The 14735-nt window shown below is 44.1% G+C and overlaps 1 protein-coding gene across 4 annotated transcripts in view; it reads right to left on the reverse strand.

Annotated features, from left to right (window-relative positions):
• Window positions 1-6084, reverse strand: part of Kat7 (lysine acetyltransferase 7) — a 38369-nt gene extending 32285 nt beyond the window's left edge. The window contains exons 1-2 of one of the 4 annotated variants that reach the window (XM_059271583.1): window positions 5360-6084; window positions 730-877 (exon numbers count right to left, since the gene is read on the reverse strand). In XM_059271583.1, coding sequence (XP_059127566.1) covers window positions 730-877; window positions 5360-5374 — 163 coding nt within the window. In that variant the 5' untranslated portion in view covers window positions 5375-6084. Of the gene's footprint in view, window positions 1-729; window positions 878-4834; window positions 5157-5359 lie in introns of those variants that run through there. The other 3 variants (XM_059271581.1, XM_059271585.1, XM_059271582.1) reach the window with 3 other exon arrangements.
• Window positions 6085-14735: the final 8651 nt, after the last annotated feature.

The raw sequence follows: 14735 nt of genomic DNA on the forward strand, positions 1-14735 counted from the left end.
GAACCAGAGTCTCAGTATGTAGCTCTGGCTAGCCTTGAACTCTCTATATAGACCAAGCTGGCCTTGAATTCAGAGATCTACACACCTCTGCTTCCCAAGTGCTGGGATTCAAGGCATGCACTACTACACCCAGCCACTTTCCCATTTACCCTATCACCTTTGGGTATTATCTGAAACCTCTCTTCCACACTGAACAGAACTATAAGGGGCAAAGGCTACCCACCAAATAAGCCCAAATGGCTAAGCACACTAAAGAGCCTTCCAACTAGCTTCCGAGAACAAGCCTTTGTTTTTTCACTACCAAAGCAAAATTCTGGGTATTTATTCACACACTGTTATATCTAACAAATGTGATTCTACATTCCATAATTAAATATGCTTTTAGAAGCATTAAGCCTCACTAACACATTCAATAGGCATTTTAAGCCCCTAAGCCATTTTACAAAGTGATAAATTCCCAATTTATCATTTTATGATGACTGATAACACCATGAAGTCTTAAAAACAAAAAAGTGACAGGACACCTGTGTCTTAAATCTATGCAAGCCCCAGCCTATCAACAGGACATGGTATCCGACAAATCATTTTGATGAATCACCGGCTATTCTGCACTTGCCTTACACTCCGACACATTCTATCATCTACACTAAGCCAAAGGACCAGTCTCCTTATGAACTAGCACAATAAAATGATACCAACCTGCCCACTGTGAGGACATCTGACTCTTACCTTGAGAACTCTGGCTTAGCCGGGCTGAAGAGCGGGTGACTCGGGCAGACCGTCGCGACGTGCCGTCACTCTCAGAACTGTCTGTGTGCTCGAGATCTGTAGAAAAATCGGAATCTTCGGTCCCATCTGAACTACTGCCTGCATTTCTCTGTAATACCATAGATCCAGACATTAGCATGGAAGCATTTACTGTGGGTTTCTATTAGCACTGGAAGTAAAATGAACCACGATGATGAAGTACCATGTCCCAGTGTAAGAAAGGACTCCACCACAACTTCCCCTCCCTGCTCAGAGAACTGTCCTTTATTTCAGACATTTCAGTGGAATATCCTACAAATAAGACACACTTGGAAAGAGAAGTAATTCTTATTGTATTATCACTAATTCTGAAACAATTCGGACTGAATCATTAGAACTCTCATAAGAGATTAGCACAAACTGGAAATAAAAGCACCTAACCCAACAACAAAACACCCAAATCAAAATGGTCTGGCTAGCATACCATGTCAGAAAAAAAAGAAAAAGCAGAGACAGCCCAGTGGCTAAGAGCATATACAGCTTAGGCAGAGGCCCAGAGTGCAATTCCCAGCACCTACATGGTGGCTCACAACTGCCTGTAACTCCAGCTCCAGGGGAACCAATGCCTCGGGCCTCCTGGGGCACCTGTACTCATACATACATACACATAGTAAGAACAATATAACTAAATCTTTCTTTTAAAAAAGAAAAAGTCGCCGGGTGGTGGTGGCGCACGCCTTTAATCTCAGCACTCGGGAGGCAGAGACAGGCGGATCTCTGTGAGTTCAAGGCCAGCCTGGACTACCAAGTGAATCCCAGGAAAGGCGCAAAGCTACACAGAGAAACCCTGTCTCGAAAAACCAAAAAAAGAAAAGAAAAGAAAAGAAAAAGAAAAAGTCCAAGATAGTATATAAAATGATAATGCGGGGCTGGAGAGATGGCTCAGAGGTTAAGAGCACTGGCTGTTCTTCCAGAGGTCCTGAGTTCAATTCCCAGCAACCACATGGTGGCTCACAACCATCTATATATAATGAGATCTGGTGCCCTCTTCTGGCTTGCAGGCATACACGCAGGCAGAACATTGTATACATAATTAATAAATAAATCTTTTTAAAAAATAAAATAAAATAAATAAAATAAAATAAAATGATAATGCTAGGCCCCATTTAACTTCAGGGTAAATTGTGTTCACACTCTCCATCAACAAAAATCATATTAGCTGGGCATGCTGGCACATGCCTTTAACTCCAGCAGAGGTAGGAAGATCTTTGTGAGTTCCAGGACACCTAGAGCTACATATAGAGAGACCCTGACTCCAAAAAACAAACAAACAAACAAAAAGCCCCACGTTAAAAAAATACATCATTTCAAAATATGGAGCAGGAGATGGCTCATTAGTTAAGAACATGTGCTGTTCTTGTAGAGGTCCTGGGTTCTATTCCCAACACCCACACAGGGACTCACAATTGCCTGTAATTTCAGTTCTAGGAGCATCAACAAGCTCTTTTGGACTTTCCAGGTATCTACCTACATATATATGGTAAATCTATATTACATACATGCATATACACACACTATACATGCAAAAATATCTTTCAAAAAACACAACAATCATGTTGTGGTCTATAACTCTAATGCCAAAAGAATTTAAGAAAAAGATACAAATTATTTTCTTAGCCATTTGTCCTTAAAGTTTTGCCACATAGATGTTATAAGTGCTAGAAAAGGAATTTTATACTAAAGACTCATAGTTGGTCAAACCAGATTTTTTTAAATTATTCTATTCTATATGTATGACCGTTTTGTCTACATGTCCGTGATCTTAGAGGTCAAGAGAAGTTGTCAACACTCCTGGAACTGGAGTTACAAATGGCTGTGAGCCACCATGTGGGTGCTTGGAACAGAACCCAGGTCCTCTGCAAGAGCAAAGGTGCTCTGAACCACTGAGCTGTCTCTCCAGTCTCATATGCCAGGTTTTTTAAAACTCACCTCACATCCTAGCCATAACTGTCAGCTGGCCTCCTAAAGAGTGATTAGCCATCACTAATGAGTGATTACTTTTATCATTTAAGCACTTACACTATGCCCTTTTCTAGGCCAGAAATAGGAGAAAACTTGCTGAAATCACTACAACACTTCAAACTTAAGTCCTAATATATTGGGCAGGGCAGGGAGTGGGATGCATTAGGGACTGAACTTGGGGCTTCAAGGTGCTAACCACACACTACTGAGCTACACCTTAGCTCCAAGTCAAAATTCGTTATTCAAAGAATAAGCTGCCGAGTATGTTTGGAGTTAATAATTCTTTAGATTTTTTAGAAAGAACACATATATCCTGCAAATAACCCCCACACTAAACACATTAATATTTCCACAGCAAATAGAAATGTAGTGTTACACTAAATGAGATACATAAAAAAGCGAATAACCTAAGGATAGTTCAGGACAGATTTGCCATCAAACAAGTTACTAACATATTTACATTTGAGGTTTTCTTGTTTTTTTTGTTTTGTTTTGTTTTTTGTTTTTCGAGACAGGGTTTCTCTGTGTAGCTTTGCGCCTTTCCTGGAACTCACTCTGTAGCCCAGGCTGGCCTCGAACTCACAGAGATCCACCTGCCTCTGCCTCCCGAGTACTGGGATTAAAGGCGTGCGCCACCACGCCCGGCGGTTTTCTTGTTTTTGAGATAGGATCTTCCTACACAGCTCAGGCTAGCCTGGAATTTATCATACAGCCCAGGTCTACCTTGAGCTCGTGGTGATCTTCCTGCCTCAGCCTCCAGAGTGCTAGGACTACAGATGTGAGGGTGTATACCACCACACCAGCAAGAGCTTACAAGTAGACCAGGTGTACCTTGAACTATAGAGATCCACCTCACAAGCGCTGGGATTAAAGGTTTGTGCCATAACACCCAGTAAGAATTTATATTTCCCAGGACTCTGGTTATTTGGAAAATGCTAAAAGGAGACTGGACCTATTCCAACATACCAGTATATACGTCTCTTACATTTGATCTACCTGGACATAAATACAACCTGTCAACTCCAGTCATTTTAAGAGACATTAATGTAAATATTCAACCTGGAAATCCTCTGTAAAGAATAATTTCTGCAGAAATCTTAATACCAACCATCTATCCACCCATATATTTCATTCATAATCTGACCATAAAGGCTCCAAAGTCACAGAGTATCCCTAAAATAAAAGGCAATCTTTAAAGTCATCCAATGACCCAGATGGGAATCCATTACCTTCTACTAATTCTTCCTGGCTTAACCCTGAAAGTCAGCTCTTCACCATTTATTTGAGTTAACTGCTTCTTTACAGTCTACATAATTTCAAGCAGAGACTGTACTGCAGCCTTCTGTGGTTACGTCTTTATCTGTGTTCTCCACGCAACTGTGATACCCTTAAACCAGTGATCATTCATAATTTTTGAATCCCTTTCGACTAGTATGTAGCAAGTGGTCAGTGAACATTTGTGGAACTGCATTACATTTGTTCTGTAGTTCTGGCTTGCCTTTGCTTGACAAGTGGCCTAGACACAGTTCAGCTGTCCTCCACATGTTCAGTTGTAGAATGCAAAGAGCAGGGTCAGGGCTGGAGAGATGGCTTAGCAGGCAAGAGCACTCGCTCTGCTGCAAGCATAAAAGCCTCAGTACAGATCTCAGGAATGCATTAAAAAAAAAAAAAATTTGCACGAGCCTAGAATCCTAGCACTGAGGAGACAAGACAGGTGGATCTGGAGAGCCTTCTGGTTCAGTAAGAAAGCCATAGAGAAAGCTAGATGTCCTGCTCAGGCCTTAGCACACACCGTCAATCGCCCGCGCCCGCACCCGCACCCTCAACTGCATGCACCACATACAGCATCATATATTTCCTTCTGTGGTTTCAAAATTCAAAGGACCCTTCTAATTCCAACAAGTTTTGTGTTGTTATTGTTCCAAAATGCACTTCCTAGGCAATGTCAAACTGAACAAATAAGTGGAAGACGATGTCTGGGATGCAACAGGCCTGCAAGGTATCCCTTGGGAGTGGGGCGCTGGTTTTCCCACCACCCATCCCTCCGCTTTGTTGTGGCCCCCACCTGGAAAGGAAAGTGGTCTCCCCAACTCGTCTTTGCACCTATCGCCATCTCCATCCGGAAGGGCGGGGCCTCGGGCGACCCAATCCAGGCCTTGCTAAACCGCACCCGCCACAAGAACAGACTGCGAAGCTGGGCCAATGAGGAGAAGAGATAGCATTTTCCACAGCCAGTCGCAGGGCACCGGGGCCAGACCCAGACACCGCCCACGCACGCGGGGAGGTGACCGTTGAGCCCAAATAGGCGGCGTCCCCGTCCAATCAATACGCTGCCAGACGCTTCGGCGACCAATTGACAAGAACGCCTCCGATCCAGGCAAGCAGAGGGCGGGAATAGTTCCTAGCATAGGCCGAGGCCAGGGTCGGGCCCACATTTTTCTGTCTGGTACCGAGAGGAGGCAGGGTGGCTAGGCTAGGTTTGGGGGAGCGGGAAGTTGGAACGCAACCACTGCGAGGCGTGGCCAGCTGCGTCACGTTACTCAGTCGACTCGCCTTAGAAACCCGCCATCCCTCCTCTGCCGTTTCTCACCTTCCTTCGCGGCATTGCCGGCGGCTGCAGCCCGACGGTTCCGACTCGGGCGGCGGCAGCAGCAGCAGGAACGGTGGCTCCGGCGGGCTCCGTGGCGGCCTCTGTAGCAGTCCCAAACCCTGCGGACGATCCCAAGTGCCTCCTGCCTCTCAGCGTCTAGAGCCTTCTGCGCAGGCGCCGCGGGCTGAAGCGCTTTTTCCTTCACTTCCGGCTGAGGCTCGCGTCACCTGACGTTGAGGCCAGAGAGGATACTGGGAAGTTTGCAACTTTTAAGAGGCCAGTGAGCGCCATTTTGGAGTCGGGCAGGAAACACCACCGATAATGAAACCTGGGACCAGCCATTTTTAGTTAGGTGTGTGGCCTCCTTTGTGGGATTAGGTAGCCATGATTGTTTGGGGCAGACGTCTGACAGTGGAAGTTAACAGTTTTCATCTTTATCTTGGGCAAAATCTCCCTTCCTGGTCGTTTTAATTTCTGGCGTGGAGGAAGGAAACCCCAGAATCCATCAGGTTGTCGAGCTTTAACCCTTTCGTTTCCTAATCGGTCAAAGGACGTTTCCGTTTATCATGTAAATTCCGAGTTGGGAAGAAATATTTTGCCGAAGTAACTGTTCTAAGACCTATTCTTGTTCCGGAGTGGTGTGAATGGGGCTTGAATAAAGGATTGGCAGGGTTATGTCGGTGATGAAGTTTCCTGTCTGGTAGAGGAGACATTGTCCTTGCATTAAGAGAACAGCGAGTAAGTTACGTTCACGTTCCAGGATGATGCAGAGCTGTTCTCCGAATGCCGTAGTGCCTAAAAATTCCCAATTTAGCTCTGCGGTGAAACGCCCCTGGCCGAGCAGTTTTCTGCTTTGGTTTGCGAGCTTTGGGTGGCTGGAGAGGGGGCGATGAGGTGATGTCAATATAAGGGTGCTAGGTGCTGTACCAAAGTCGGAGAAGCGTTGAACTCCATTCAGCCCATGTGACCTCGGTAGCCCAACTGCCGGAGCCAAGAATTGGGGGTGGGAGGTGGAGAAAAAAGTATTTTTAAAGACACTGGAGCCCCCCCAAAAAGGAATGGATGTTTAAGTAATAATAAAAGGGCATAGGAAAGAGAAGCTGATTAAGGCTGGAGGAAGAGCTATAAGAAAAGCCTAGAACCGGGCGTGGCGATGCATGCTTTTTGAGGCAGACAAATCTCTGAGTTAAAGGCTAGCTGTTCTACACAGGCCAGGCCCGCTCTCAAAAAAGAAAAGGCAGGAAAGTGATTAGCAGGCCTTGAAGTTTTAACCTGAGGGGACTTGAGAGAACCAAGGCTTGGCGAGGAGCGACTTGGTGGGATCAAAGCAAGCTCAGTTACCAAGTTAGGATTCTGGTTCCAAATTTATTTGTCTGCTTGAATAGTGTGTGTGTGTGTGTGTGTACACGCATGACTGAGTGTGCTCAGTTAACGACTTTGTGGAGTAGGTTCTCTCCTTGCACCTTTATGGGGTCTCAGGGATCAAACTCAGGTCACCAGGCTTGCTGAAGGAGTAAGTACCTTTATCCAATGAGCGGGTTCACAGGCCCCTATCAGAATTTCAATCTGAGACTTAACCTCTGGAGAGAGGCTTAAAGAACAGACTACAAACACCTGATTGATATGCTAAACAGAGGACTCTACAGAGTTAAAAGTTCCCAACCCTTAGCTCACACTCCTGGGGGATAGCTTGAGCCATTGTTGACGCAGGCAGCGTTTAGTGTTTCATTTTTAGTACTTAGCGTAAATACCTTTGAACAGTTGAACTTCACATAAAAGCATACTTGAAAATGGCTCAGCCGGGCGGTGGTGGCTCATGCCATTAATCCCAGCACTCGGGAGGCAGAGGCTGGTGGATCTCTGTGAGTTCGAGGCCAGCCTAGTTAGTCTACAAAGTAAGTTCCAGGACTGGCTCCAAAGCTACACAGAGAAAACCTGTCTCAGAAAGAAAGAAAGAAAATGGCTCACATTTTTTCCTCTTATTATTTTATCGCTCATGTGTTTAATTTCATTCTATTACTGTTCTTTTACACTCATGGATGTGTTCCTGGGGTTACTCTGGAATGTTAGAACTCCCTAACTCTATTTGAATAATATCATTTTAAATTGGCTGCAGTGACACATATCTGTAATCCCAGTACTTGGAGCAGGAGGCAGAAGGTTTAAGGTTATGAGCTACATGGTTCTAGGACAGCCTGGGCTGTAGGAGACACTGTCTCAAAAAACAACACCCCCTCCTGCCAAAAAAGAAGAGAAATATATGTATGATTTTATATTTAGTTTTTCTGTACCGGCCTTTCTAGAGTACCCAGTCCATGTTCAATCCACAGTGAATACTTGCTACTCAGTCAGATTATTCTTAGCATTTACATCATTACAGATGTTCAATATTTTTGTTAGTTTAAAGTCCTTTTAGATAGAATTCTTATCTTTTGAAAATGCACTCTGGAAAAGATGAAGAACTAACACTAGGATAGAAATATGATCTTTGGCAAAAATCTGTATTCTTGAAGTAAGAGTGGATGTTTGGGCCAGGGAGAGCAGAATCTTAAAGGCATCTTCTCTTGGATTCCTTCTCATTCTCTCTCCTTTTCTCTCCCCTTCTCCCTCTCTCGCTGGCTTACCTCTCCAGTTATTTGTTTCCCGATTTTCTTTTTTTAATCTTGTTTACTTTTTCTCACTCTCTCCAATTATAATCTTTACGCTGAGAGTTATTTTCGTTATGGCAAAAACAGGAACTGTTTTTATCTGACAGACCACCTAAGCACTCCCCACTGTTTTGTTTTGCCAGCCAATATTCCTTATATACGGTTTTCCTGCCTGGATGCATCTTCCAACCCTCTGCAATTGCTTGTCTTTCTTCAGAAAGTCTATCCTGATTTACTGTTTGTAAGATAGTAGAGCATAGTCATGTATTACTTTGCAGTGACTGCTGTATGTTCTCCTAAAGTTTACTAGATATTTGTTCCCCACTGCGTTTCCCAGCCTAGAGTTCCTATCCCCCTTACTCATCAGCTTTACTGGCATCGAGTAAGAGGCTTCGATGTCAGTCCTAGATTCGAATCGGCTCTGTCATGTGTTTTCTGTGTTGCTCTTGGACAAGTTTTTAAGTTGATGTGAGTTTTCTCATCTTGAAGTGTTCATGCTAATGACCAGCTTACTAAGTGGTTCTAAGCAATAAAGGAAACGAGTGTTTGAGATACTCAGCAAGTTCCTGAGACAGAAAAGTAAAAAAGGCTTTTTTTTTTTTTTTTTTTCAAGACAGGGTTTCTCTGTGTAGCTTTGGAGCCTGTCCTAGATCTCCCTCTGTAGACCAGGCTGGCCTCGAACTCACAGAGATCCACCTGGCTCTGCCTCCTGAGTGCTGGGATTAAAGGTGTGCACCACCACTGCCCAGCTTAGAAAAGGCTTTTGTGTTTGTGGTCTCCCTAATCATGACTATAACATCCTAATGTTGGGTATTTGTACATATCAGTGATCACATTTACCTGTTTAACCTCGCTTCAGCTTTAGGAACCCAGCAATTAACACAGATATCATGTTACACCTAGATGAAGAAAACACCCTCTTCCCTCAGTGGAGCTAAGTCTGGTGAGGGAAATTGGCCAGTAAGCTCATAGTTCTAAAATGTTATGGAGTATGAAAAAAACAGAGCCGCGCGACAGTGGTGCACGCCTTTAATCCCAGCACTCGGGAGGCAGAGCCAGGCATGTCTCTGTGAATTCGAGGCCAGCCTGGACTACAGAGCAAGATCCGGGACAGGCACCAAAACTACTGTCTCGATAAACAGAGAAAAAAATAGAAGTATAGGGAAGGTCCACTGGGTACAGAGAAGGAGGTGGAATATTTCATATGGAAAGTTTAGGAGAAAATTCATAAGAGGTGAATGAAAAATGGAATTTAATAGGATGACACAGAAAATGGGGGCTTTCCATGCAAAGAGTACGACATGTCCAGAAGTAGAGGTGTGGAGCAAGCATGGTGTCTGGGGTGACTTACTTGGCAAGCAGGAGTGAAATGATTGCCACAATGGTGCCGGGAACCAGTTCATGCGGAGTCTTCTGTGCCGTGATAGGAGACTGGATCGGAGGTGGTGGGCTGGTCCTGAACTACTTCAGCAGAGCAATCCCATGATCAGACTTGCATCTTAGAGATTTATTTCTGGCAGCCTTTAGGGGAATGATCAGAGTGTCAGGGAAACCCGAAGTAGGTTAGTTCAACTGCTGTTGCAGTCTCCTTAGCCAAAGGTCAGAGTAGCCGAAGTGGACCGGGAGAGTGGGGCAATCGTGTGTGTCTTTTATATTGTTTTCACTTGTATCTGTGTCTTGTCTCCTCACTTAACATTTCTGAGGGTCCTAAAACGTTCCTCGGTTACCAAGAAAGAGTAATATTAGGTGAAGAGGAAGGACAGAGTGTAGGGAAAAGGACACGTGAGTCATGAAAGAGGATATAAGGCTAGTTTCCCCCTTGGTTTCAATTCTGTCATAGTTGTTCTTTTTTTCTTTTCCAGTGGATAAGTGAATAAAGACATATCTGATAGTCAAGGTGTAAAATTCTGAGCCCGGTTCCAGTGCTTGAGAATAGCCATTCTAGCTGTGGAAGATCACTGAGCTTGGGATAGAGTTCGAGACTCAGCAAGTGTTTGAGCAGCTCCCTTAATCTAGCTGTAGGATGTTTTATTTGTGAGTTCATTACAATAAAGTGATTTTATTAAAAGAAACTCAAAGAGTTAAAAGAAATAGTCCTTTGCCAGTAAAATGATAGGTGCCATAGTTCAAATACAAGTGTGATTGCTCATTGCCTGCTTCAGAAGCCTGAGGGTTCCTGAAAGCTGGGACCTTTGGCTTGTCACAGTCTCCAGCTTCACTCTTGCTGCTTGCCATCTAAAGGACTCAGCAGTGACTGGAGTAGTACCAAATTAAATGCTCCTGACGCCAGTGCCAGGTGATGACTAGCTAGGAAAGACTTGCAAAGAACCCATCATCCTCTTTTCTCTGACCAAGTGTGATTCCTGGCAGGATTAGGGAGAAGACATTCCCTCTGTTCAGGTGCTCTCTTGTAAAGTGAGAGAAGCCTGCCTGGACCTTTTCAAGACAATGCTACTGTAACTAGACCCATCTCATCTCTTAACTTCCAGCCAAAAGTGTTCATCTATCCTCTATCCCTTTAGGAGACTCTCAGAGATTGCTGATGTCACCATAATTCATATTAAAATCTTTTTTCTTTACATCTGCCTTAAGAATAGAGTCAGAGCCAGGTGGTGGTGGCACACACCTTTAGTCCCAACACTTGGGAGGCAGAGACAGGCAGATCTCTGTGATTTCGAGGCTAGCCTGGGCTACAGAGTGAGTTTCAGGAAAGGCGCAAAGCTACACAGAGAAACCCTGTCTCAAAAAACAACAACAACAGAGCCGGGCGGTGGTGGCGCACGCCTTTAATCCCAGCACTCGGGAGGCAGAGCCAGGCGGATCTCTGTGAGTTCAAGGCCAGCCTGGGCTACCAAGTGAGTCCCAGGAAAGGCGCAAAGCTACACAGAGAAACCCTGTCTCGAAAAACCAAAAAAAAAAAAAAAAACAACAACAACAACAACAACAACAAAGAATAGTCAGTCTGGCCTGGTGGAGTACACCTCTAATGGCAGCAACCTCAAAGCAGAGGCAAGTTCAGCGTTCTAGGTTTGCCAGAGTTACATAGCAAACACAGCTGAAAGGGGGGGGGGGGGTGGTGGTGGTGGGTGGTAGCTAGCTGTAGCAGCTCGTACCTCTAATACCAACACTGGGAGGCAGATGCAGGCAGCTGGAGGCCAGCCTTGTCTACACAGAGTTACAGGTCATCAAGAGCTACATACACAGATTCTGTCTTAACAACAACAACAAAAAGGAGTCAGGGTGGACCTTTCTTTCTTTCCCCTGCTGGATATGGCCTGGAGCTTCTCTTAATGTTCCGGCCACTGGTTAAGTTGGTTCTTGTGTCGTCCCTAGCCCCCACCCTCAGCCCACCCTGGGGGAAGTTATTGGATAGATCTCAGCAGGCGCCAGCTCAGCTTCCCGCCTCTGCAGCTGGGGTTATAAATAACCACCCAAGCTGAACAGTCAAATAACCACATTTTGAAAATTGCTTAAAAAAAAAAATCATTATGCTGCTTTGGTAGCAGTTCTTCTCTCCTGACCTTCATCCCCCCTTTCCCTCCACTTAATTTACCTCCCTTCCCTGATCCAAACCCTCCAGGGAAGTCTATCTGAGCACAAAGCTGTCTTATGATGAAGACATCCTTTTCCATATTTGACGGGGCCAGGGCCCTCCAGGGCTGTAGTTATAGTTACATGATGTTGTTATGGCAGCAGAAGCCTCAGGGCAACATATGTTCCTCAGTGTAATTGGGTTTTCTCTAACAGACTGTCTCTCCTTGGGTTCTCTGTGCCCAAATTCACTTATCAAGAAGACCAGGGAATTGTCATTATGGATGGCCCTTCATTTTTTTAGATTCCAAGAAAACCAAATTCCTTTTGATACTTCAAGGTGGAATGCACATAGTAAGCATGGATTGAGACTTTCAGATGGCAGGCATTTTCATTTATTCATCAATCAGATATTTAGCATATGATAGATGGTAGGTATTAATCTGGGAGTTGAGTGAACACAGCAAATAAGTCATCAACTTGGGCCAACTGCTTACAGGAGGGGGCTGTGGAGCATGACTTTCACCTGCCTGCGGTGTGTGTGTGTGTGTGTGTGTGTGTGTGTGTGTGTGTGTGTGTCCCGCCTTTCAAAAATTATTAACCCAGACAAGCCGATAAAGAAAGTGAGACTTTCTGAAATTTACTGCTACTTTAAAGCTACATACACACACACACACACACACACACACACACACACACACACACACACACACACAAGATTTTATGTATATGAATACTTTGCTTACATGTATGTGCACCATGTTTCATGCCTGGTGCTCTCGGAGGTCAGAAGAAGGTATTGGATCTTTGGAACTGGAGTTAAAGATGATTGTAAGCCACCATGTAGATAAAAGGAATTGAACCCAGATCCTCTGGGCGAGCAGCCAGTGAGTGCTCTTACCCACTGAGCCATCTCTCCAGCCCTCTTTTTTCTTTTTAATTTTTCAAGACAAGCTTTCTCTGTGTAGCTTTGCACCTTTCCTGGAACTCACTGTGTAGCCCAGGCTGGCCTCAAACTCACAGAGATCCACCTGCCTCTGCCTCCCGAGTGCTGCAATTAAAGGCGTGTGCCACCACTGCCTGGCCTCTCCAGCCCTCTTAATGGGGTATGATTGATGTGGGAGGGCCCAACCCAAAGTGAGTGATGTCACCCATGGGCAGGTAGTCCTAGGCTGTGTGGTAAAGGTGGCTGCAGGAGCACTGCTTCAATTCCTGCTTTGGCTTCCCTAGAACTGTAACCTGGAAGCCAGATGAACCTTTTCCTTCCCCAAATTGCATTTGGTCCTGGAGTTTACCACAGCCACAAGAAAGCAAACTAGAACATTCATCATTGTCTATGTATCTCTGTGGTTTTCCTAACTGAAGCTACAACTACCATGTGACATTGCACTACGCTTCTGATGTATGACGTGTTCTCATTTCCCTAGTATTCAGGGTCTTGTATATCAGAACATTGCAGTGTGTGCTTGTACCTATGGCTCCCTCCTGCTTTTATGTCTCCCTCAAATGTGTTCTTTTTTTCTTCCCTCAAAGAGTTGTGCATAGTCACTAGTGTAAGAATGCCAATCAAGATAGTTCCAGAATTAAAATTTTAAACTATAGCTCAAATAATGTTTGGGTTTTTTTGTTTGTTTGTTTGTTTGTTTGTTTGTTTAATGAGGTAGGGCCTCATGTAGCCCAGGCTGATCTCAAACTCATCCATTTCCCAAGTGATGGAATTACCGGCATAGGCCACCACACCTCTTTTTATACTGTACTAGAATCGAACCCAGCATTTTGTGCATGTTAGGCAAGCACTCTCTAACAACTGAGCCACATTCCTAGTCCCTCATACTTTTGATTTTGGTTTTTAGGAGGATGGCGCTCTAGTTGTGAGTGTGTGTGTGTGTGTTTCATTTCTGTGAAATTCTGTTCATTTCCAACTTCTCTAATGGACTCTTGATTTTTAAGTTTGAATGAGATTGGGGGTGGAGTGGCCACCACAATTGAATGTGAGTAACATTCAATTACAGAGGAATTGTTATTAAGAAGATGGAATATTTGCTTAATAATTCTTTCTCTAGTATTATCTGCTCTCTCCTCTTTGGCTTCCCAGTCACACCATTGGTGAACTCTGTCAAGTGCACATGATAATAACAAAGAGCAAAACTGAACAGAATGCAAACATAAAGTGCATGAAAGCAGGGAGGCAGGTTATATCTTACCCCACATAGTATTAAGGGTTCACCTTAAACGCTCTGATCATATCTCAGTGATGAAGTGTTTGCCTGGCAGTTGTGAGGTGCTATCCTTAGGACAGAAAGGAAAAAAAAAAAACTATTCTCTTCTACCCATTGTAAAACCATGAGAATGTTTCTGTTGACAGCATTTTCTTGGTAACCTGAAAGAACCTTAAAAACAAAGTTTTCTCAAACTGGTCAACCTCAAGGAGATTAAAAAAAAAAAAAAGACTGGATGGACATGGTGGCACAGGCCTTTAATCCCAGTGCTTGGGAGGCAGAGGCAGGAGGATCTCTGTGAATTGGAGGCCAGCCTGGTCTACTGAGTGAGTTCCAGGACAGCCAGAGCTGTATAGAGAGACCCCATCTCAGTAAATACAAATAAATTCATTAATTAAAAATAGAAAAACAAGACATTGCCTTCTCCTATTTTTAAACTATGAGTCTTTTTATTTGTGGAAATAAACTTTCCCAGAAATGAGGACTAGGAATGGATCTGCCTGAGTCATTTACATGTGTTTACCCAAACTTCCTCTGACTAACTGTACCTAAATGAGAATCAACCAGCCAACAGGGGAGTTGTGAGCCACCACTAGAAAAAGCATTTTCAGTACGTAGCACAAACTAGCCTAGGGGTCAGACCTACAGCTTTAGACTGTTCTGCCCTTTTTAAGCTTTATTTTAAGGTGGTGTTTTGTTCCTTTCTTTTTCTTTTATTTTTTAAAAAAATTCATGTATGTGAGTGTTGTGTGAGTGTGTGTCTGTGTGAGTATATGTCACCTGTTTGTGGGTACAGGCAGAGGCCGGAAGAGGGCATCACATCTTAAAACTAGAGTTTTTCGAGGCCAGCCTGGGCTACCAAGTGAGTTCCAGGAAAGGCGCAAAGCTACCCAGAGAAACCTTGTCTCGAAAAACCAAAAAAAAAAAACAAAAAAAAACAAAAAACAAAAAACAAAAAACAAACTGGAGTTTTAAGCA

The sequence above is a fragment of the Peromyscus eremicus genome, chromosome 8a, assembly GCF_949786415.1.
Source record: "Peromyscus eremicus chromosome 8a, PerEre_H2_v1, whole genome shotgun sequence".
Taxonomy (NCBI): domain Eukaryota; kingdom Metazoa; phylum Chordata; class Mammalia; order Rodentia; family Cricetidae; genus Peromyscus; species Peromyscus eremicus.